We start from the raw sequence: 25732 nt of genomic DNA on the forward strand, positions 1-25732 counted from the left end.
GCATTTCAATTCCCCCACCCATTCCGAATCTGACCTTTCTGTCCTGGGCCTCCTCCATCGCGAGAGTGAGGCCCAGCGCAAATTGGAGGAACAGTACCTCATATTTCGCTTGGGTAGTTTACACCCCAACGGTATGAACATTTACTTCTATCATTTCAGATAGTCCTTGCTTTCTCACTGCTTCCCCTCCCCAGCTCTCCCACAAGCCTGCTGTCTCCCGCTCTCCTTTTCTTTATCCTCTCCCTTCCCTCCCCTCCCCATCATCAGTCTGAAGAAGGGTCTGGACCGGAAACGTCACCTATTCCTCTTCATAGATGCTGCCTCACCCGCTGAGTTTCTCCAGCATTTTTGTCTACCTATGAGACTCAACAAGTCGACTTTGAAGCTGGTACGACGGATGGAGAGAGCGGGAATGCAAGGGTTACTTGAAGTTAGTTACAACCACTGGGTTGTAAGCTACCCAACCCTAGCGAAATACGAGCTGTTCCTCCAATTGCGTTTGGCCTCACTCTGACAATGGACAAGGCCTAGGACAGAGAGCTCAGTGTGTGAATGGGAAGGGGAATTAAAGTCAAAGATACTAGTATCTTTGATTAAAGTGTTTGGCAAACGGGCGGTCAGGTGGGTCCAGGCGGACTGCGGCAGCCAATGGGCGTGTGGTTGTAGCCAGCTGGCGGCGGCCGGGCGGGCGGGCGGGCCATCCTCCAGTGACGCAGGCACTAGGCCCGAGACCTGGCGCGGCGCTGTGAGCGATGCCGGAGATCGGGGACCCCGAGGCTGTGACGGGCATGGGCCCAATCCGCTCGCATCACTGCCGCCAGAGTTCGTTCGTCACCTTCTGTAACTGCACGGGCCGCAGCGTGCGGCCGGTGTGGATCAACTACCGCGGGCAGCCCGAGACCTACGCGGAGATGAAGGCGCAGAGCGGCCGCAAGATGAACACTTTCATGGGTGAGCGGCCGCCGCTCGGACCGTCCCCTCCGGGCCCCTGGCATCCCAGTGCCACCGCTCCCTTTCCAAGCCACCAATTCGTCGCTCTTCGAGGAGGGATGGGCTCGGGATTTTGGGGGTGGGTCAACGTGTGTTTTGGTCAACAGGAGGGTTCCGGGATGGATATGAGGCCACTTAGGTCTGGGGTGGATCTGGGTCAACAGGTGGGCTTGGGGAAGTCTGGGGTCAACAGATGGGTCTGAAGTCAACAGGAGATCTGGGGGGATCTGAAGTCACCAGGGTCTGAGGACAACAGATTGGCCCTGAGGTGTCTAGTCAACAGATGGATTATGGAGAATTGTGTCATCAGGTGGTTTTGGGGGAATCTTAAGGTCTCATCATTATGGGTTGGATCTGGGGATCATGAGTTAGGGGGACGTTCCATTGGCCTGGCTGTACAAGTAGATAAAAACGGAGCCAAAATCGCAGGTTTGGCCAGTTTTGAGATAGAAAGAAAGGAAATTGCCCAAGTTGTAGAATTCAATTTTGCATCCGCTAAACTGTAATATGCGCAGAGCAAATGAGGTATTGTTGGGCCCACATTATAAAACCTGTTTGTGTGCTATGCAATTAAATAGATAACACTATATATAAATATATTCAAGCCATGCCAAGTACAACAAGAGTAAACTTTGCAGTGCGGAATATAGTTTTGCCACAATGAGGTTGGTTGTAAGGTCGGGAAAAGATATGGAAGGAAAGTTCAGAGCCCTGACAACAGAGGAAAGAAGTTGAGAGTACATGCTTTCCAGCTTTTATATCTTCAGTCCAAAGGTCTTTAATTATGTTGACTGCTTTCCCGAAGGCAGCGTGGGTTGTAGATGTAGTCAGTGGTGAGGAGTCTGGTCTATTTGACGGACTGGGCTACATCCACACCTGTGCAATTTCTTGTGGTTTTGGGCAGAGCTGTTCCCAAACCAAGCTGTGATGTAACTGACAGTATGATATCTGCAGTGCATCTGTAGAAGTTGGTAAGAGTCATTGGAGATATGCTGAATTTACTCAACCTCCTGAGGAATACAATACAATACAATTTATTGTCATTTGAGCCTCAGTGAGGCTCAAACGAAAGTCTGTTTCCACAGCCATACAAACAAAGACAATTTCCTAGACATACACACAATTTAATTCACACAAACATCCATCACAGTGGACCCACTGTGATAGAAGGCAAAGTCTTTTCTCTCCCCTGTTCTCCATGTCTCTCCCGATGTCCAAGCCCCAGGCGGGCGATGATAAGACCCACGGCCATTTTAGGCCGTGCCGGGCGATTTACGGCCCCGCTCACGGTCTAAATGTCACAATGTTGGAGCCTCCGGCGGGCGCTGGAATGTCCCACGGCCATGAAGCCGTGCTGGGCGATGTACGACCCCGCTCCAGGTCGTTCCAACCCCGCGACACAGGCTGGAGAAGTCGCGTTGCCGGAGCTCCGGGAAGCGGTCTCTCTCTCCCCCCCCCCCCCCGGACCCACGAGCTCCCGATGTCCCGACAGTCCACCGGACCTGCGGCTGCGGTGCTGGAGCCTCCGAGCCCCAGGAGTCGAGTCGCAGCAGCGAGTCACCACCGCTCCCCACGCTCCGAGGCCGGCCAGCCCCACGATGGTGAGTAGTCCGCAGCTCCGCAGTCTCCCGAGCCCCCGGGTCGTTCAGGTTGGAGGCCGCTCCACGGTGCTAGGCCCCAACGACAACGGAGACCCGACAGGGAAAAGGTCGGGTCTTCCGGACAGGGAAGAACTTTTTTCACACAGAGAGTGGTGAATCTCTGGAACTCCCTGCCACAGAGGGTAGTCGTGGCCAGTTCATTGGCTATATTTAAGAGGGAGTTAGATGTGGCCCTTGTGGCTAAGGGGATCAGAGGGTATGGAGAGAAGGCAGGTACGGGATACTGAGTTGGATGATCAGCCATGATCATATTGAATGGTGGTGCAGGCTCGAAGGGCCGAATGGCCTACTCCTGCACCTAATTTCTATGTTTCTATGTTTCTAAACGGTTTCCCTCGCCCCCCACATATACACATTTAACAAGTAGAGGCATGGGTGTGCTTTTTTGGCCGTAGATGTAATGTGGTTGGTCTAGGAGAGATTGTTGGTAATGTTTGCGCCAAGGAACATGAAGCTCCCACCATTTCCACTTTGGCACTATTGATACTTGATTGAGGAATGTACTCTACCACACTTCCTAATAACTAGCTCATTCGTCTCACTGATATTGAGGGAGAGGTTGTTGTCTTGGCACCATGTTACTAAGCTATCTGTCTCCTTCCAGTACTCCGTCTCATCACTGTTCAAGATCCAGCACACTGCAGTGATATCATCTGCAAACATTTAGATGGAGTTAGAGCAGAATCTGGCTTCACAGATGTGAGTGTATATTAAGGGTTCACAGACCGCATCTGTGCAGAGCACTAATGTTGAGAATTATTGTGGAAGGTGTGTTATTGCCTATCCTCGCTGTTTTTGGTCCATGGGTCAGATATTCGAGAATCCAGTAGCAGAGGGGGATGCTGACACCTAGATCCAGCAGTTTAGAGATTAATTTGGATGGGATTATGGTGTTGAAAGCAAAGCTAGTCAATAAATGGGAGTTTGACATGGATGTCCTTGTTAGCTAAATGTTCCTTGGATTCATGTAGGGCCAGGGAGATTGCATCTGCTGTGGACCTGTTTCGATGAAAGAGAAACTGCAGTCGAGCAAGGCTGTTTTGGAGGCTGGAGTTAATGTAAGCCATGACCAACCATTCAAAGTATCCAATGATGGTGAATGCCAGAGTCACTGGACAGTAGTCTTTGAGGCAGACCTGCTGCATCGTGCAGGTCCTGAGTACATGGCTGGTGACTCCATCTGAGCCAGTTGTTTTCCATGGATTCACTCTCAGGAAGGCCAATCTTACATCTGCTACAGTAACCATGGTGTTGGCGCACATGAAGTGATGTCCTTCCACCGACCTATTCAAAGCAAGCATGGAATGCAGTTAAAGGTAGACATAAATGCTGGAGAAACTCAGCGGGTGAGGCAGCATCTATGGAGAGGAATAGGCGACGTTTTGGGTCGAGACTCTTCTTCTGTCTGAAGAAGGGTTTCGACCAGAAACGTCGCCTATTCCTTCTGAAATGTCATCTATCCATGTTCCCCAGAGATGCTGTCAGACCCGCTGAGTTACTACAACATTGTCATTTTTTGTAAGCCAGCCTCTGAAGTTCCTTGTTTCTTTTTGTTTCCTTCTTTCTATTTGTTTTCTTTGTCAGGTCACCCGTGGATGTTCCGCGATGCGGTGTCTGATGACAGGCTCCTTGTCAATAGTCACGAGGTCTTCGTCTCGCCCCCCGGTCAGGTTAATGAGATTGGGCAGCCTCGATACATCATGGTTAAAATCACCATACCAGGTAATTGGCTGCCTTGATTTTTTATCCTAATTGGTGTCATGAGAAGAGTTGTACATCACAGAAACTGGCCCTTCGGCCCACCATGTCCATGCTAACCATTAAATATTGATCCCATTTACCAACACTTGGTCTGTAGCCTATTAATTTTGCTGTTTCGGGTGGCCACCCAGATACTTGTGAGAGTCTCTTCCATCACCATGCACTCACTACTCTAGTCCAGATTGTAATTATCCTCTGGATGAGGTCTCCTCTTACTCTGGACCTTAACATAGAAACAGAAAAATAGGTGCACCTATGTCAGGCACGTGCCGTGAGTAATTACTCAAGGTAGGCAGTCAGTCGGCTTTAAAAAAAATCTTAAACCGCGCATGCGCAGATTGTTCTCTCCATAAAAAATAAAAATAAGTAGCAATTCAATTTTCCCAAGGCTTCTAAATCTCCTTCATTTTTTAATTACTGAATGGGTGGGAGACAGAGTATGAAGGCAGGTGGAGAGATGGTGGAAAAAAACGGGAGCACACCGGGACATTGAATCAGTTGTCATATTATTGAATGATAATACTAATTCAAGGGTCCAATTGGAGGGAGAGTTCCTTTCACAGCGTGTGGAGAGTTTGTGCCAGGTGTTAAAGATGCGGGGAAGGCAGGAATGTTGAGAAGGAGGGGGTCGGAGATCATGTCAGACTCACTCACCGCTGCCGCAGCGCTCCGGGCATGGACAGCAGAGCTGGCCACCAATTCCGGGGAAGGAAGCAGCTCGGGTGACTGCGAGCGGCCGCCGGGACCCGACAGCAGAACCGGCTGCCACTTCAACGCCTTCTGCCCGCCTGCTCACGTCTGGCAGTGCCCTCCGTCTGAACACCTCTCACCTGCCGCTCGCCGGCTTCACTCATGTCAGCCGCTTCCCTCAAATCCTTAAATTCCCATAGCCGAGTAACCTCAATTGGTCCCTTGAGTGCGCTGTCGGAATTTAAGGATTTGCGGGAAGCCGGCCAGCGAGCGGAATGAGAGGTGTTCAGACGGAGACCACTGCCAGAGGTGAGCGGGAACCAGCAGAAGGGGCTGAAGTGGCAGCTGGTTCTGCTGTCGGGTCCCGGCAGCCGCTCGCAGTCACCCGAGCTGCTTCCTTCCTCGGAAGTGGCAGCCAGTTCTGCTGTCCGTGCCCGGAGCGCTGCGGCAGCCACCCGAGCTAATTCACTCCCCGGCCACAATGCGGTGGCTCCGTGCCCAGAGCGTCGCAAGTGGGTTACTGGCCCCAACACCCTCCTTCACTACGCTCCTGCTCTCCCCGCAACTTTACCCCGGGCCAGACTCCCCAAACACTGTGAAAGGAACTCTCCCCACCCACCCCGGGAAATACAGTATTTAAAAACATAAAACACCAAGAAATGTACTTACCACGTTATTGGTAGACGAACTCCATTCTTCTCTCTTTGTTCCCTAAGATACTCTTAAAATAATGACAATCCATATTTAAAAAACCCGCCAGGAAACTTGCGCTGTGCATGCGCAGAAGGCTGCTGCGCATGCGCAGTACTGCAAAGGCAGAATTTCAGCTTCCTTCAGCCCCGCTTTAAATTGACGGCTAGAAGCAGCGCTGACGGCACGTGGGCTGCACAGACCTTCACGTGTTGCAAGTGCTGCGGTTGAAAGGCATGGAGAATTATGCCTACCCAAGAGATCGATCTCTTAGATAGGCATTATTCTTCCATGCCTTTACTATTTATATTTAATAATTGCCATTTCATAATTTTAGTCAGGGTAGGCAGTGCCTACCTTGCCTACCCTGACGGCACGTGCCTGACCTATGTTCAGTGGTCTTAGCCAACCCTACCACGAGGAAAATGGTAACCACCCTTCTGACTGTATGCCTCTCACAATTTTGCACATCTGTATCGGATCACTCTTCGCCCACCTCAGCTACCAGGAAAACAGATCCAACCTATCCAGTCTCTCCTCGTAACCAAAACATACCATCCCAGTAAAAGTACCGGTGAATCTCTTCTGCAACTCTCAAGTGCAGTCACATCCTTCATACAGTATGTATGTACACAATGTCCAGTTGAGGCTTAACCAATATTTAATGAAGTTGTACCCTTTACCTGCACACGATGCCCCGTATAGTGAAAATGAGCATCCCAAGTGCCTCCTTTCTCACATATTCTCCCCACACTGCCATCTTCAGGAATCTTTAGACTTGTACACCAAGATCCCTTTGTTCCTTGGGTCCTACTATTCATAATATATGTCATATTGAAACCCCCAAAATACATCACCTCACATTTATCAGGATTAAATTCCACCTGCCATGACTCTGCTTAAATCACAAAATAATTGTGTAGCCTAACTACCCTTCTTACTGTCAACACCACCAACAACCAGCTGCAAACATTCTCATCATACTTCCTACATTCCACATTTAAGTATTTAACTTGCATAACATGTAGTAAGGGTCCCAGCACTGATTCCTGTGGTACACTGCTAGTCACAGGCCTTCAATCGCAATAGCGGCCCCCCTGTCACCACCCTCTGTCTCCTGTCACCAAGTCAATTTTGGATTCCATTTGTCAACATGCATTGAAACCCATGAGCTTTAATCTTTTGGACCAACCTTCTATGAGGACCGAATCAAAGTCCTACAGGTCCATGTGAACTGCAATGCCCTTGCCAATCTTTTTAGTTACCTCTTCAAACAAACTCAATTAAATAAGTCATGCAAGATCTCCCATTCATAAATCTGTGCTCTACAAATCCCGCCTAGCCCAGAATCCTGTCTCCTGTCCAAAAATCTAGAGCCGTCTCTTCTGCACAATTCCATCAATCTTGCATTAATCTGATCCATCTTCCTATTCCTATACTCAAATGAAGAAAGATACAAAGTGCTGGAGTAACTCAACAGGTCAGGCACATAGTCCGATGAAGGGTCCCGACACAAAATGTCACCTATCCATGTTCTCCAGGGATGCTGCCTGACCCACTGAGTTACTTCAGTACTTTGTGTCTATTTTTCCTATACTCAAGCACTTTGAAATATTCCAGATATTAAACTATTTGAGGTCCTACTGCTCAATTGCTACTGAAATCTCTAAATTCCTGTTGCAGGACCTCTTCCCTGGTTACGCTGGTGGGGGTCTGTGCATGAGGCCCGCAGAGGGTGCTTAACTGGCCCAGGGGACAATTGTGACTGAGGTTGCAATTTGATCATTTCCAAATCAAGAGGTTCTCAGCTTTAGCCCCATACTATTGTGTAAAGATGGTGCAGCAACATCAATCAGGATATTCACCATGCTGTCCTGAACTACATTGATCAAGAGACCAAAGCAGATGTCTTCTCCTTATCACATTGTTGTTAATAGGAGCTTGCTGTTTGCAATTTACCGTATTTCCCGGCAATGAAGACGCATCCCCATTTTGCGTTGCTAAATTTTGAAAAAAGGGCTGGATGGACAGGATCACGGTTTTGGTTTAGTCAGTAGAAAGGAAGATGTGAAACTCCTTCAAGGAGGCAATCTGGACCGGGAGCCTCCATCTTCGCCTGTCCCACAATGCGCTGTGCGGTTCAGGTCTGAGGGACGGGGACTTCCTGGCTCAGGAAGATCACGTAACGGAGAGAGAGAGCCCAGATCTGGCTGTTGTGCCCAGGTCGGCTCGCTTGCCCTAGGTCTGGCTGCAGTTCCCAGGTTGGCTGCGTGCCCCGGGAATGGCTGCAGTTCCAAGGTCGCCTGCGTGCCACAGGACTGGCTGTAGCGCCCAGGTTGACTTGCCCCAGATCTGGCTGTGACACCCAGGTCGGCTGCGGGCCATGCGAATGGCTGCAGTTCCCAGGTCGGCTCGCTTTTTTTTGGCTTTTTTTAATTTATTTTTTTATTAGGGACAGTGCATATTAATAAACATTTGCATGTAATATGCAAGATTGTAGCCAGTAGCTAATTTCCATCTTTTGTCCCAACACAAGGTAAACACATCCCAAACAAGGTAAAAACAAAAGACAAAAACAAAAACAAAACAAACAATAAAGTAAAAAAATAGCAATTAAAGAGTACCATAGGTTATTTTTAATGTAGATTATGATTGCAATTTTGATTTTGCAGTAACCATATTTTTAGATGTTTGGTAAATGAGGTAAGGGTTGGCAGATCCCGTATGACGCATGGTATCGCGTTCCAGGTCTGCGACGCTCGATATGAAAATACTGACTGCCCAAACTGGCTGCAGTTCCCAGGTCGGCTCGCTTGCTCCAGAGGTCTGGCTGTAGTGCCCAGGTCGGCTCGCTTGGCCCAGGCCTGGCTGCAGTTCCCAGGTCGGCTGCGTGCCCTGGGACTGGCTGTGGCGCCCAGGCCGGCTGCCAGGTCTGGCTGTAGCACCCAGGTCGCCTGCGTGCCGTGGGACTGGCTGCAGTTCCCAGGTCACGAAAACAAATTGGAAAAAAAATACGTCTGCGGGCCGGATGAGTTCGGGATCCTGGCCGTAGGTTGCCGACCCCTTTGTTAGGCCTCATTGTGTTCCCCCTCCCATGTTTTAAAAGCGATTTGGCCCAAGTCTATCTTTCTTGGCTAACAATCTAGCCTTCGGCCTCCCAAGACGCAGGTAAATTTTCGGTCCTTATTTTAGGGTAAAAAATAGCGTCCTCATTGCCAGGAAATACAGTAATGTGTACTTCCTACAATAATGTAGGTAATTTATTTTGCTGTATTGTATAATGAACTGAAAAGGTTTGCAATACAATGAGGGATTGCAGGTTTGATTAAAAAGTGATTTGAAACTTTGCTGTTTAAAAAAAAAGAAAATTGTCAATGAGTAAACTGGATTTAATTGTGTGAAACCTCTCAGTTTACACACTAAAGGAGCGGTGCCTGCAAGTGGTGCGCAGCCTGGTGAAGCAGGAGGATTACAGAAACCTGGAGATTGCCCGAACACTACACGATGACCTGGAGGATCACCCCCAGCTGTTGAAAGATCTTCAGCACCTCCAGCAGCTGGCTGAACAGGAAGAAAATGGCCTGAACTGAGAGTGACATTGTTCTTTCCACACCCTTGCCCCAGATCAGAACTGGTATATTATACGTAGACAAACTGTGAAAAGTGATCTACAGAGTCCCTAGCAACAGTGACTGTCCAGTGTGACTGTGACACAAAGCTGTGGACGTCTCCACCTGATCAGTATTGTTGACATATTTTGTACTTTTCATTATCTTCCTATTTCTTGGACCAAATCATTTCACTTTTTTAAATGGCTGATGTGGAAATACTCCAGTACCTTTAGATGAACAGCACCAGTAAATTTCTGGCCCATCACCAATATCGTGCAGCAGTAGAATTGAGTAAATTAGGGAAGGAGGCTGGCGTAGCTTGGGTCTCTTCCACTGGTGTCTGAGATGCCAGTATAGAGTTTATTCTACAAGAGAGGGAATCCAGAACTCCTGGTAGTATGGTGAGCTTGTGATATAGATAATGGTTGGTGTAGAGTATTGAAAGTACAAAGCATGGAAGTAACATGGGAAAGTGGGTAACCATATGAGGAATGAAGGAATAACAAAATATGCTGATGGGGCTAAATGGCTCACCTATGGCATTAAAGGTCAGCATGGAGTATTTGCGGAGATTGCTTTGACTGCGCAGTAACTGAAGGTAGCATAAACATGCGTTTCTAAGCCAGCTTAGATCCATAGAATTGGTCTATGATTCTCACGTGAATTGAGATATGGTGAAAAACCTTGTTTTGTCTGCTATCCATGTAGATCATACCATACATGAGTACATAAGAGTACAGAAAGAAAAATGAAACATTGTGCAGAATATAGTATTACAGTAATGGAGAAAATAGTCAAAAAGTATAAAACTGCTGCTGCCCAATATGGGGAATGGTTCTCAACTAAGCTTCTGACATTAACATTTTAGCATATTTGTAGGTGAGCCTGTGGTTGCTCTGAGTACTGTGTACTGGTTATATGTATCCATGCCTAAACTAGTCCACTTTGCCAGTTCTGCATTGTAACCTGCTTCATTCTGTGCTACTGAGCTTGTATTTATGGGGACACCTTGGTCTTTTCTCCAATTTCTCCTACTAGTTCTAACTTCTGTTTCACTGTCATCCAGGTTTGTTTTCTTTTCACCTTATCTGGTCATAGAATTTTGCAGGTCTGGACAGTGCCCCTGGTATTCCAGCCACGGTGCTGTAAAAGTTGAACAAGACAAATCAGCCTTTGTATTATCACTTTATTGGTGTAATTTTTATGATTTTCTCTGTATTCAGTCATCTCTCAATCCCTCCATGTTCCCACCTTATTTAGAAGCTTACTTTTCAAGGCATAAACATTCTTCTTAAGCAAAAGTGTCTCTTTGCATCTTCCCATATTCACATTTGTTTCTCAATTCCAGCCCTGTTCTCCAAGACGGTCTTTCTCTATTGAATCTGTAGTCCTTCTCTGTCACGTTGGTCTAAATCATGTGTGTAATTATTAGGCAGTGGATGTTGCAGCAGTAGTCTGAGAGGAAGAAGTTCACAATTTATATAAATGATTTGGAGGAGGGAACCAAGTGTAATATATCAAAATTTGCGGACGATACAAAAATGGGAGGAAAAGTAGGGGATGAGGAGGATAGGAAGAGTCTGCAAAAGGATATAGATAAGCTAGGTGAGTGGGCAACAACTTGGCAGATGAAATTTAATACTAATAAATGTGAAGTCATTCACTTTGGGAAAAAAAATGATAGGGCAAGTTATTTTCTAAATGAGGAGGAGCTGCGTTGTAATGCAACGCAAAGGGATCTAGGGGTATTAGTACATGAATCACTAAAAGTTAGTATGCAGGTGCAGCAAGCAATCAGGAAGGCCAATGGAGTTTTGGCCTTTATTGCTAGGGGGATTGAGTATAAAAACACGGAGGTCTTGCTGCAGCTGTACACAGTATTAGTGAGACCACATTTGGAATACTGTGTACAGTTCTGGGGTCCATACTTAAGAAAGGATGTACTAGCCCTGGAGGCAGTGCAGCGAAGGTTTACAAGATTAATTCCTGCAATGAGGGGATTGACATATGAGGAAACGTTAAGTAGGCTGGAACTCTACTCTTTGGAGTTTAGAAGAATGAGAGGCGATCTCATTGAAACATAAGATCGTGAGGGGCCTTGATCGGGTGGATGCACCGAGGATGTTCCCAATGATCGGGGAAACTAGAACTAGGGGACATAGTTGCAGAATAAGGGGGGGCTCTTTTAAAACTGAGATGAGGAAGAACTTCTTCACCCAGAGGGTGGTTAATTTATGGAATTCACTGCCCCAGGGAGCAGTGGAAGCAGAAACGTTAAATATATTTAAGTCTAAAATAGATGGTTTTTTAGCTGCCAAGGGGATAAGGGGCTACGGGGAGAGGGCAGGGATATGGACCTAGGTATGGTTAGTATAGTAAGACCTGAGTGATCTCCTGGACAAGTGTCGATCGCCTGGATTGGGGTCGGAGAGGAATTTCCCGGATTTTTTTCCCGAATTGGACCTGGGTTTTTATCCGTTTTTTTGCCTCCCCCAGGAGATCACGCGGTTCTTGGGGTGGAGAGGGGTGATAGCGGTATAAAGGGGAGGGTAGTGTCTTGTGTTCTGTGTCTTGTGTCTACTGTTTGTGGGTAAGTGTGTCTGTTTAGTGTTCAGCCATGAGCGAATGGCGGTGCGGGCTCGACGGACCTGGTGGTCTACTCTCGCACCTACTTTCTATGTTTCTATGTTTCTATGTAAGACTGCTTGGCACTCTTTGTCATGTTAGGTTTGCTAACTGTTGCTCTCCCATTCTGTCATTCCTTTAACCCAACAGCATTTCTGTTTAAGTGACAATTTTTCAAGTCCAAGCCCAGATTGGTGTCAGCAAGATATTCACTTGTGCAAGCCATGGTTGATGCTAAGCTGGTGAAACATGGCAGTAACGAAGGATCTCGACCTGAAATGTTACCCATTCCTTCTCTCCAGAGATGCTGAGTTACATCCAGCTTTTTGTATTTACATCCTAATAAGATCTGCACCCAACTGGGTCACACTAAAGTGGATCTACCAAATTCATCACACAAAGCTTGTAGGCATCAACAATTTTAGGCATCTTTTCATTGAAAGCAGCATGTTTTTTGGTTACTGCACATGTGACAGGAGCACACTGAGCTCTTGTATATATTTTGTACATTAAAGCTGAACAAAGTCACTGATCCTTTCAGTAAAGGTGCAGCATTGCTTGGGAATTATTCCTTTCACTCTCCAAGATGATTTAGTTTAGTTTAGAAGTACAGAAGTAATTGGCTTAAAGCCCTACGTTTCTTCCTCGACCGCAGAACCAACCAATCCCCGTCTACAAATACTCTCCTCTGCCTACGAAACTGGTCCTTACCCTCAACAACTTTTCCTTTGACTCCTCCCATTTCCTCCAAATCCAAGGCGCTTGGGCCCCAGCTGTGCCTTCCACTTTGTTGGGTATGTCGAACAATCCTTGTTCGAGGCGTACCGTGGCCCTATCCCCGAACTCTACCTCCGCTACATCGACAACCTCATTGGTGCTACCTCCTGCACCCATGCAGAACTCATTGGTCATCCATTTCACTACTAACTTCCATCCGGCACTCAAATTCACCTGGACCATTTCCGACATCTCCCTACCGTATCTAGACCTCACTCTCTCCATCGCAGGCAACAGACTACTGACCGATATCTACTACAAACCCACTGACTCCCATGGCTATCTTGACTACACTTCTTCCCACCCTGCTTCCTGTAAGAACTCTATCCCCTACTCCCAACTCCTCTGTCTACGCCGCATCTGCACCCAGGATGAGGCTTTCCAAACCAGGTCATCGGTTCCCCTCTTCGACTATAGATGAGGCTCTCATCAGGGTCTCCTCTATATCCCGTAGCTCCGCTCTCACTTCCCCATCCCCCGCACGCGTAACAAGGACAGAGTCCCCCTTGTCCTCATCTTCCACACCACCAGCCGAGGTCAAAGTTCGTCTCTTGCAAAACAGACAGCAACAAAATTGTTAAAGGTAAACCATGGCCATCTACTATGAGCACAAACGTTGCTCAGTGCTTCTCGGGCTCCACTCACAGAACAAAGGAAAGTTAGCGCAATAATACATTTTTTTAATCAGTTAAACACTCCTACCAAGTCTGAATATGGCATAACTGAAAGATTCTATAGCCTTTCAGAATATAGGAAAAGCTGGGTCCGAATCAAGCTCATCCAATAACAAGTTATCACTTATCTCTGGGGCGTCAGCTATTTTTTTTAAATCTTGGCTTCTTTATGGCCTTGAAAGAAGCACATGTTATTACGCAGGTTTCCATCTTAATGTCTTTATTAAGTCCTGTCCTCCATATTGTGTTCCATATAATTTGCAAAGTCATTTAGACTTGGCACCGAGCCATTCTTTTGTTCTACTAGACCATGCTTTTGTAAAAGAACGACTTCATTTTGTAAACGTCACATACAACAGATAATCCTCACATTTTCGAAACCTTCAACATCTCTTTCACCGTCACATACAACAGATAATCCTCCGACATTTTCGAAACCTTCAACGGGATCCCACCACTGGCCACATCTTCCCATCTCCCCTTTTGGCTTTCCGCAGAGACCGCTCCCTCCGTAACTCCCTGGTCAATTCGTCCCTTCCCACCCAAACCACCCCCTCCCTTGTTACTTTCCTTTACAACCGCAAGAAATGCTACACTTGTCGCTTTACCTCCCCCCTTGACTCCATCCAAGGACCCAGGCAGTCTTTCCAGGTGAGGCAGAGGTTCACTTGCACCTCCTCCAACTTCATCTATTGCTTCCGCTGCTCTAGGTGTCAGCTGCTCTACATCGGTGAGAGCAAGCATATGCTTGCCGATCGCTTCGCCCAACACCTCCACTCGGTTTGCACTTTTTAAAAATATTTCAAAATAGACTTTATTCAGGTAATAAATATATACAATACATAAACCGTGCAAAACAATTAATCCGACATTTTCGGGGCTAAACAAATTATTCAATACAGTCTACATACATTGCTCGAATTTCACAAATTTATCCCCCACCCTTGCCACTGGCGTGGAATCCCTTCCCTTATTTTGAGGGGAGTCTCCACCACCCCCAAGACCAGCAGCGGAAGGAACCTAGACTGTATTCCTCCCCCACTGAGCCTTGGCGTTGGCTGCACCGAACTTCAGTGCGTCCCTCAGCACGTATTTCTGCAGCGGACCAGTCGGCAACATTCCCTGACGGACATCTCGCTCCACTTGGTGGTGAACAACGCTCGGGCAGACCAAAGAGCGTCTTTGACCGAGTTGATGACCTTTCAGCAGCACTCTATGTCAGTCTGAATGCGTCCCTGGGAACAGTCCGTAAATCACAGAGTCCTCTGTGATGGAGCTGTTCGGAACCACGCCACCGGATCCATGGAGTCCTTTCCCTGCAGTGCCTGCAGGACGTTCCATGCTGACCACTGCCCGATGGACTTGTGGTCAAAGGTGTCAGAAGAACCTTTCCACGAATGACAGATGGGGCGGCAATGTCCAACTGACTGGCACATTGCGTGGCATCTGTGCCAGGCCCATCCTTTGCAACACCGGGGACAGGTAGAACGTCAACAGGTAGTGACACTGGGTGCCCACGTGCCTTAGCTCTATGCTCCGCCTGATGCAGCCACACACGAAGGTGGCCATCAGGGTGAGGGCGACGTTGGGCACGCTTTACCCCCTTTGTCTGCTGACGTGCATTGTGGCCCGTCGCACATGGTCTATCCTCAACCCCCAGATGAACTGGAAGACGGCCCGGGTGATCCCTGTGGCGTAGGAGGGAGTGACAGGCCACACTTGTGCCAAGTACAGCAGCCCCGAGAGCACCTCACACCTGATGACCAAATCTTTCCCCTTTATGGAGAGGGAGCGTTGCTTCCACAGCTCTTCCTGCGGTTCACCCTGGCTCCCGTGGCCGACTCAAACTGGTCGCAGATGCTGATCAATCTGTGGACCGACCCTGGATCCGAGCAGAAGACAGCGACATTGTCCGTGTACGGGGAGGTTTTGACCTGAGTTCCCCCACTGCCTAGCAATGTCACTCCTCTTATGCTCGCGTCCTTCCTGATGGACTAGGCAAAGGGTTCAATACAACAGACGAACAAGACGGGAGAGAGGGCAACCCTGCCTGACTCCAGGCCTGATGGGGAAGCTGTCTGATTCCCACCCATTGATTTGGACTGCACTACAGATATTGGTGTAGAGCAGTTTGATCCAATTTCTGATACCCTCCCCAAAGCCCATTTTGGAGAGCACGTCCCTCATGTACGTGTGCGATATCCTGTCGAACAAGCTAACTAGGCAGGCATCCACCCGTCTGTCCTGCACATAGGCAATAGTATCTCTCAGCAGCGCCAGGTTGTCTGAGATTTTCCTGCCAGGTACAGCACAGCTTTGGTCTGGGTGGATCACCCGTCCCAGGGCAGACTTGACCCGGTTGGCGATGGCCTTAGACATCTTATAATCAACATTCAGCATTATGATGAGTTTCTAATTCCTTATATCCTTCATCTCCCCCTTCTGCTTGTAGATTAGGGTGATGCTGCCCTTCCTCATGGAGTCTGACATGCTGCCGGCTAGAAGTATGTCGTATACTTCCAGCAGGTCCGGGCCCACCCAGTTCCAAAGAGCCAAATACAACTTGGCCGGTAAGCCATCGCTTCCGGGGTTTTTACTCGAGTCAAAGGAACGGATGGAGCCAGTCAGCTCCTCTAGGGTCAGTGGTTGGTCCAGACTCACCTGCTTGCTGTCCTCCAAGACGTCCGTGATAGAGGACAGGAAGTTCTGGGAGGCGGTGCTGTCTGTGGCCTTTCTGTCATACAAATCCGTATAAAAGGATTTGCAGATCTTCAGCATGTCCGTCTGCAAGGATGTTGCCGAGCCATCCTCCTCCCTGAAGGGGCTGTCCCACTGCGGCGACTTAATCCGCGAGTTAAGAATAGTGCCTTTGACCTTCAAGCTCGCGGGCACCCGCCTGGAAAACCTCGAGCTGGATCCACCGTCCACGTTGAAACCGCGAGCTGGATTGACCGACCGCACACACACGCAAACACATCGCAAAGGCGGGGGCCAGGGAAAGCGGGGGAGCTCTATCACAGTGTACAGTAAGTTCTTTAGAGAGCGCAGAGGGGGGGAAGGAGTGGAGACACTTTTAAGAAGTATAATAAAGTTTAGCGGGCATTTTACCTACCCTTTCGGTTTTCCCTGGTCCTGAAAACACCAATGAGCCAATCAAAATGCCCGGTCAGCGAAGGAGATTGACTACGGCTGCCCTCAACTGCCTGTAACTAAATAGCGACCCCACTCCACTCAAAAAGAACCATGCCGACCAAATTTTACTCCCTGAAAAATTTTCCGCGACCTAGCTGACGCCACGAATATTCGGGAACTTCCCTTGAGCATGAAGGAGCTCCTAGGACCTCGTGTCGTCCATGCTGCGAGTTTAAGTTGAGAGCAAACTCTTCTAAACTCGCAGATTAGGTCGCCGCAGTGGACAGCCCCTTAAGGCTGTTCATCACAGAGCTCCCCCTGTGAACCTTATGGAAGGCGAAACGTGAGCACGTCTCATCCTGCTCCACGTGGCGGACCCTGGGTCGGAGGATGACCTTGGAGGATTCAGAGGTAAAGAGCCGAGCTTGCCGACCCTTCAACTCTCTAAGTTCCTCCCTCTCATCCACCCCTCTCGACTGCGGAAGGAGCAGTTGCTGCAAATCTGTCTGGAGTTGACACAATTCCCTCTGACTGTCTTGCTCTCTGAACCCCTTTAAATATGAAGAACCTCTTAATGTTCTCCTTGGTTGCTTCCAACCAGAGTGTTGGGGAGTCAAAGAGGGGCTTCACCGTTCTCCAACATGCGTAGTCCCACTTTAGCTCCTCAATGTTCTCTGGGGTCAACAGCTTTATATTTAACTTCTACATCCCTCTGCCTGCCTTCCGGTCCTCCTGTAGGTGACAGGAAGCCTGAAGGAGGCAGTGGTCAGAGAAGAACACCAGCATGAGGTTGGTGTGTCTGACCGTGATGGCCTTCGACGTGAAGAAGTGTTTCGGAGACCGGACTGAACCATCCAATCTCGACCAGGTGAACCGCAACTGGGACCCGCCTGCAGGGTTGCTGAAGGCATTGCGCAGCTCAGCTCCATCAGGAGCTTGGAGGCGCTGTCCAGTCTGTGGTCGGCACTACCAGATCGTCCAGCCACATCAATGATGCAGTTGAAGTCACCGGCCAAAACGAGCTGCCGGGACGTGGCCAGCAGTGGTGGTAGCTGCTGGAGAACGGCCAGCCACTGGCTCTGCACGAGTGAGGCGTACACATTAATCAGCCGGAGCGGAGAGCCACGGTACATTACATCCACCAAGAGGGGACGCCCCACAACCACCTTCCTGACCTCAGTGATGGCGAAGCTCCCTCCCCGCAGCAACATCCCCAGACCTGAAGCGCGACAGCTCGGTTCGCACTAACCAACCTGATCTCCCGGTGGCTCAGCACTTCAACTCCCCCTCCCATTCCGAATCCGACCTTTCTGTCCAGGGCCTCCTCCATGGCCAGAGTGAATCCCACCGCAAATTGGAAGAGCAACACCTCATATTTCGCTTGGGCAGTTTACACCCCAGCGGTATGAACATTGACCTCCAATTTCAGGTAGTCCTTGCTTTCTCCCTCCTTTCCCTCCCCTTCCCAGCTCTCCTACATCCTACTGTCTCCGCCTCTTCCATTCTTCTTCCTGCCCCCCCACCTCCACATCAGTCTGAAGAAGGATCTCGACCCGAAACGTCACTTATTCCTTCCCTCCATAGATGCTGCCTCACCCGCTGAGTTTCTCCAGCATTTTTGTCTAGCTTCGATTTTTCCAGCATCTGCAGTTCTTTCTTAAACACATCATCTACTATGGACTGTTTTTGCACTCCGGAACTTAGTTTCAATTTGCACTATTATGGTTACCCTGTATTAAGATTATTCATTGATCATATTTTGATTGATTATTATATATTATCTATGTGTTATTGGGTTACTTTATTTGTCACATGTACTGAAGTACAATTAAATTCATTTTTGTATACAGTTCAGTTTTGTATACAGGTATCACTATACATAAGCTCTAAAATAATCTTCGATAAACATCTCAGATACATACCTGTTAAGATAGAGTAAGTAAGAATGTAATTGTTCCATTGTCCCTTTGCTGGTACATACAATTAAACACTCTTGGCACTTGGTCAGTCCGGTTGGAGGCGGAGACTGCAATGGATCTGACATGCAGCATCCGGCGTCTAACGCTGATTATTTGGGCTGGGGAGTGGGGTCTGACACCAATTAGCATTAGTGTTTAAGAAGGAACTGCAGATGCTGGAAAATCGAAGGTACACACAAATGCTGGAGACTCAGCGGGTGCAGCAGCATCTATGGAGCGAAAGAGATAATCTTCGCTCCATAGATGCTGCTGCACCCGCTGAGTTTCTCCAGCATTTTTGTGTACCACCAATTAGCATTAACCTGAGGGTGTACAGCAGTGAGGGTCCCTGAGTTACAAGAAGGCAACTCTAGGAGTCTTTGGGACAGGTGGGTCTGAGTCCGTAAGGTTTTTATTTACTTTATCCCGGAACTTCTCCTTAAGTGTTCTGTTTTGAAGGTTTTGTCTGAAGAACATGAGCAGGCTCATAAGCAAAGATACTAGGATCTTTGCTCAGAAACTGAGGCGGGGGCCCCCCGCTCAACGCACTTGGCTGCCTGTCACTCCCACGTCACTATGCCGGGTCCCCGCCGCCGGGCTGTGACTGACCCTGAGCCCAGACCCCGGACCCCGACCCCGGACACCAACCCCGGACACCAACCCCGACCCCGACCCGGCTGCCATCCAAGATGCAAAGTAGGAGAAGCCGTCGCGCCCCGTCGGAGCGGAAATGGCAAGTTGTGACCATTGATTCCCCAGCGTTGTCTCCCCCGCCGCTCTGCCGCCGTAACTAACCCCCGTCCCGTGTGTTTATTCATTCACTCGCAGCATCTCCATCTGGGACAAGAGCGATCCCGCTGTCTACCCTCACCCCATAACCGATCACTGGGTCAAGCTGAAGTATCAGGTACAGTGCCCGTCTATCTTCTGTGTAAAGTATTTCAAGCAAGGCGTCGAATACAACTTAACCAGGCATCGATAAACCGTCAAAGCGAAGTGAACGTACAAACTCCACACAGACAGCACCTGTAGTTAGGATCGATTATTTCTCCAGAGGATACCAGTGCCACAAATAAATGGAGATGCCTTAACCATCAAGGACACCAAACCTTTCTAATTTAAACAATGCACTGTCCCCTCTCCTTGTCTCTGACACCGTCCCTATGAGCAGCAGCCAAGGATTGGGTGAGAAGTGAGGTTGCTGGTAGTGAATTCTAAAATAGCGATCAGCTTTAAGGACAAAATTAATTAAATTGTAACATGAAAGTCTTCTAATCAAGATTATAAATTCCTTCGTTTGCAGACACCAGAACTGAGCCTCACCGTGCCTCAAAGTAAGTGAGTTTCAATTTAAGAGGTCGACGGGAAACTCTTGTAAAGTCACCAGCCGAGATGTTTAGTATCATGGACTGGGGAACGCAGACAGTTCTGATTGTCGATGGATCTGGGGGTTGGTGATGTGCAGTAGTGAGATAGGGGGAACGGTCGGTGGGATTAGACGGTTTGTTGGTGATTAATGAGTCTGTACCGTATGATCGTTCGGTGACTGGTCGGTTCATAGAGATTGTGATTATTGTCAGTGTGTGAGAGTGTGCTTGATTACATTTAGTGAGAAGGGAACTATGATTTTACAGATGTTGATGTGATGACCAGTCTGAAGAAGGGTCTCGACCCGAAACGTCACCTATTCCTTCGCTCCATAGATGCTGTCTCACCCGCTGAGTTTCTCCAGCATTTTTGTCTACCTATGATTTTACAGAGATGATTTCAGCCAATGATGGGTGGTGTGTAGGAAGGTACTGTTGGTTTACACTGAAGATAGACACAAAATGCTGGCGTAACTCAGCTGGACAGGCAGCATCTCTGGATAGAAGGAATGGATGACGTTTCGGGTCGAGACCCTTCTTCAGACTGAGAGTCAGGGGGGGGGAGGGAGATACAGAGATAAGGAAGTGTAAGGTGTGAATATTACAGTCGGCAATCAGTGATAACAGTTGAACCAGTGGTTGGTGATTATAGTCCGTGATTACAATCGGATCAATGGTCCGTGATTACAATCGGTGGATCAGACTTTATTGATTAGACTTCGTGGAACTGCTTGATCAACTTTGCTCGGTGCGCGGTTTATGACTGCACCTGTCATGCTCTGTGACTTTTGCAGGCATTAATTTCTCCTGATATGCAGCTTGTGTATTTATCTCCATGTTTAGGCGCTCCACCGTACTATAGTGAGAAGTGTTCGCGTTTCCGCTACGACGGTTGTCTGAGCAGTGTGACCATGTCCAGGATTACCGACTATCTGATTGACGAGTTCACGGAGCTGAAGCCAGGTCTGCCTTGTTCGGGTAACTTTGGCGGCTTTGAAGTGATGACTGTTTGTGATTGAAAGTTAACGGGCTGTGTTTTCACTTTTCTCATTGGGTAGGTGCCTATCCAGCCAGCAAGCCGAGGATTCCAATAGAATTTGCAAACCCATACCAAGAACTGAATCTGAGCACCTTGAAGTACTGGATGGACCAGGATACCTGCGGCAACCTTTGTGAGTGCCGACTCTTGCCACATGTCAAATGTACAAACGACCACAAATACAGTGGTCTTTCTCTGTAGTCAGTTCAGTGCCTACCTGACCAGTAGAACATGTTGGACGATGCTGCCTGGTCTGGTCTGAGTTCTCAGCTGTAGAGTACACCACTGTTCCCCAATTCTTGACCTACTCCAGAGGGGGGATGTAGGCTCTGTGTGGCAACTGAGGTAGAGAATGGGATTGAGTTGAAATGATCTCATCTTGAGGGTGACAACTGTCCGCTTGCTTTAAAGATTGACCTGGTTTATGCTTGGGGGTGTTGTTTGGTAGTAAAATACAAAAACAGGTAGATCTGCTACAACAGAGTTTGGTAGAGAGAATAGGGAGAGAGTGAAGATGGATTGTTGGGTTGAATTTAAATGCAAGAGGCATGACAGGTAAGGCGGAAAAACTCAGTGCGTGGATAGGCATGTGCGACTGGGACATTGTAGGAAGACGACTGAAAAGCAGGACTTCTAGGGTGGTCATCTCTGGATTGCTTCCAGTACCTCGTGCTGCTGAGGACAGGAACAGGAATATAGGGGATCTGAATGTGTGGCTGGGGGGCTGGTGCAGGGAGCAAGGATTTAGCTGTATAGACCACTGGGATCTCTTCTGGGGTAGGGGTGACCAAAGTCAAAGTGTTGTATATGAATGCGCAAAGTAAAATAAATAAAGTGGACAAGCTTGAGGCTCAGTTAGAAATTGGCAAGTATGATGTTATGGGAAAATACAGAGACATGGCTGCAAGAGGGCCAGGGCTGGGAACTGAATATTCAAGGGTATACGTCCTATCGAAAAGACAGACAGGTGGGCAGAGGGGTGGGGTAGCTCTGTTGGTGAGGAATGAAATTCAGTCCCTTGCGAAGGGTGACGTAGAATCAGGAGATGTAGACTCAGTATGGATAGAATTGAGAAATAGTAAGGGTAAAAAGATCCTAATGGGAGTTATCTACAGGTCCCCAAACAGTAGCCTGGATATAGGATGCAAGTTGAATCAAGAGTTAAAATTGGCATGTCATAAAGGTAATGCTACGGTTGTTATGGGAGATTTCAACATGCAGGTAGACTGGGAAAATCAGGTTGGTACTGGACCCCAAGAAAGGAAGTTTAAGAAGGAACTGCAGATGCTGGAAAATCGAAGGTACACAAAAATGCTGGAGAAACTCAGCAGGTGCAGCAGCATCTATGGAGCGAAGGAAATAGGCAACGTTTCGAGCCGAAACCCTTCTTCACACTGATGGGGGGGGGGGGGGGGGGGGAGAAGAAAGGAAAACCCCGAGGGCTGAGGGATGGGAGGAGACAATCCGAGGGCTGAGGAAGGGGAGAAGACAGCAAGGGCTAACAAAATTGGGAGAATTCAATGTTCATGCCCGCCATTCCTCCAATTTCCGGTGTTGCTCGCTCTGGCCATGGAGGAGACCCAGGACAGAGAGGTCGGATGCGGAATGGGAGGGGGAGTTGAAGTGCTGAGCCACCGGGAGGTCAGGTTGGTTATTGCGGACCGAGCAGAGGTGTTCGGCGAAACGATCGCCGAGCCTCCGCTTGGTCTCACCGATGTAGATCAGCTGACATCTAGAGCAGCAAATGCAATAGATGAGGTTGGAGGAGATGCAGGTGAACATCTGTCGCACCTGGAACGACTGCTTGGGTCCTTGAATGGAGTCGAGGGGGGAGGTAAAGGGACAAGTGTTGCATCTCTTGCGGTTGCAACGGAAAGTGCCCGGGGTCTCCTCCATGGCCAGAGCGAGCAACACCGGAAATTGGAGAAACAGCACCTCATATTCCGCTTGGGGAGTCTCCATTCTGCGGGCATGAACATTGAATTCTCCCAATTTTGTTAGCCCTTGCTGCCTCCTCCCCTTCCTCAGCCCTCGGGCTGTCTCCTCCCATCCCTCAGCCCTCGGGCTCCTCCTCCTCCCTTTTCCTTTCTTCTCCCCCCCCCCCCCCTCCCACTCCACCCCCATCAGTCTGAAGAAGGGTTTCGGCCCGAAACATTGCCTATTTCCTTCGCTCCATAGATGCTGCTGCACCCTCTGAGTTTCTCCAGCATTTTTGTGTACCTCCCAAGAAAAGGTGTTTGTGGAGTGCCTCCGTGATGGATTCTTAGAGCAGCTTGTACTGGAGCCTACCAGGGAGAGGCAATTTTGGATTTAGTGTTGTGTAATGAACCGGATTTGATAAGGGAACGAGGTAAAGGAGCCATTAGGGGATTGTGACCATAATATGATGTTTTAATCTAAAATTTGAAAGGGAGAAGGGTAAATCGGAGGTGTCATTATTACAGTTGAACAAAGGGGAATATGAAGCCATGAGGGAGGAGCTAGCCAAAGTTGACTGGAAAGATACCCTAGCAGGGATGACAGTCGAACTACAATGGCAGGTATTTCTGGGAATAATACAAAAGGTGCAGGATCGGTTTATTCCAAAGAGGAAGAAAGGTTCCAAGGGGAGTAAGGGGCGACCGTGACTGACAAGGGATGTCAGGGACAATATAAAAATAAAAGAGAAGAAGTATAACATAGCAAAGATGAGCGGGAAGCCAGAGGATTGGGTAACTTTTAAAGAGCAACAGAAGATAACTAAAAAGGCAATACGGGGAAAAAAGATGAGCTACGAAGGTAAGCTAGCCAAGAATGTAAAGGAGGATAGTAAAAGCTTCTTTAGATATATAAAGAGGAAAAGATTAGTTAAGACCAAAATTAGACCCTTGAAGACTGAAAAGGGCGAATTTATTATGGGGAACAAGGAAATGGCAGATGAGTTGAACAGGTACTTTGGATCCGTCCTCACTAAGGAGGACACAAACAATCTCCCTGATGTACTAGTGGCCAGAGGATCTAGGGTGATGGAGGAATTGAAGGAAATTCACATTAGGCAGTAAATGGTGTTGGGCAGGTACACAAAAATGCTGGAGAAACTCAGCGGGTGCAGCAGCATCTATGGAGCGAAGGAAATAGGTGACGTTTCGGGCCGAAACCCTTCTTCAGACTGTTGGGCAGATTGTTGGGCAGACTGATGGGACTGAAGGCTGATAAATCCCCAGGGCCTGATGGTCTGTATCCCAGGTTACTTAAGGAAGTGGCTCTAGAAATCGTGGATGCATTGGTGATAATGTTCCAATGTTCTATAGATTCAGGATCAGTTCCTGTGGATTGGAAGGTAGCTAATGTTATCCCACTTTTTAAGAAAGGCGGGAGAGAGAAAACGGAATTATAGACCAGTTAGTCTGACATTGGTGATGGGGAAGATGCTGGAGTCAACATGGATTTATGATTCTGTTCCCAATATTGGGAGAGTCCAGAACCAGGGGCCACAGTTTAAGAATAAGGGGTAAGCCAATTAGAATGGAGATGAGGAAATACTTTTTCACACAGAGAGTTGTAAGTCTGGAATTCTCTGCTTCAGAGGGCGGTGGAGGCCGATTCTCTGGATGCTTTCAAGAGAGTTAGATTGAGCTCTTAACGATAGCGGAGTCAAAGGATATGAGGAGAAGGCAGGAACGGGGTACTGATTGTGGATGATCGGCCACGATCACATTGAATGGCGGTGCTGGCTCAAAGGGCCGAATGGCCGACTCCTGCACCTATTGTCTATTACAGAAACCTGGTTATGAGAGGGACTAGACGGACAACTTAATATTCCAGGCTACATATGTTTCAGGAGAGATACAGGTGGGGGTAAAAGAAGAGGGGGTGTTGCTTTGTTCATTAAGGAGAATGTCATGGCAGTGGTCAGAAATGATTTTGCTGATGGGTCATTTAGTATTATAATTAATTGAGTTAATTAATTGTGTTATAATTAATTGAGCCCCCATAATACAGTTCCCTAAATCATTGATCGTATTATATCAATTTGTATTGTGGAAACACGCATTATAGCAGCACTACTTGTAGTTTGAACTTGCAATGATTCCTCATTAATTCCAAAGTAATCGGTTCCCAAATTTTATCCCGACAGGTCCCATTGCACGAAAGAGAGTCACCTAAACATTGCGGTGGCGACCTGTGAGACCAACATCCCAGCTCTTCTCATTTGGTTGTTTCCAGATGGTTGTCGATGGTTTGCTCAATTTTGGACCAACTTTTCCATCATCCTACTCATTTCAATTAAACAGCCGAACCAAAGGGGACACGTGGTCTGGCCTGTGCTCTTTTCAATGGCAGTGGTTGATGGTTACAGTCACCCTTCCTGAGGGACAAGTACATTTGCTCTCTAGTCCGTAATCAGGAGCACCCCCCAAAAGATCAACATTTACATAGCAGCATTGAGTTGTACTCGGCTCTGTGGGACTGGGTGTTCCCGGTCCTATTGTAAATGTGCAATGCTATGCTTCTAGCTGGAAGCACGTCAGACTCCATGAAAAAGGGCAGCTTTACCCGAATCTACAAGCAGAAGGGGGAGATGAATGATATTGGGAATTGAAGACCCATCTTGCAGTTAAATGTGGATTAGGTGAACACGGAGTATGGAAGAGTGGCAAAGCAGATCCAAGTAGACCTTTCAAAAGGTAATTGGAAAGATCCATGGGAAGTGTAGGGAATGGTTGTGTGGTTGGCTCTATAATCATGGCTACTTCAGTACCGTGGATATATTGTGG

General features: G+C 48.1%; 1 protein-coding gene and 1 long non-coding RNA gene across 2 annotated transcripts; both read left to right on the forward strand.

The window, feature by feature from the left end:
• Positions 1-489: 489 nt before the first annotated feature.
• vhl (von Hippel-Lindau tumor suppressor) lies at positions 490-10704 on the forward strand. The gene is made up of 3 exons (XM_033036799.1): positions 490-951; positions 4236-4373; positions 9204-10704. The coding sequence occupies exons 1-3, from the start codon at positions 753-755 to the stop codon at positions 9380-9382; spliced, it is 516 nt and encodes a 171-aa protein (XP_032892690.1). The 5' UTR covers positions 490-752; the 3' UTR covers positions 9383-10704.
• Positions 10705-19346: 8642 nt separating this feature from the next.
• LOC116983175 lies at positions 19347-25482 on the forward strand. Its single transcript, XR_004414631.1, has 5 exons — positions 19347-19476; positions 19873-19903; positions 20780-20899; positions 20995-21108; positions 25093-25482. It is a non-coding gene; the product is annotated as an uncharacterized LOC116983175 (long non-coding RNA).
• The last annotated feature ends 250 nt before the right edge of the window (positions 25483-25732 follow it).

Source organism: Amblyraja radiata, chromosome 18 (genome assembly GCF_010909765.2).
Source record: "Amblyraja radiata isolate CabotCenter1 chromosome 18, sAmbRad1.1.pri, whole genome shotgun sequence".
Classification (NCBI taxonomy): Eukaryota; Metazoa; Chordata; class Chondrichthyes; order Rajiformes; family Rajidae; genus Amblyraja; species Amblyraja radiata.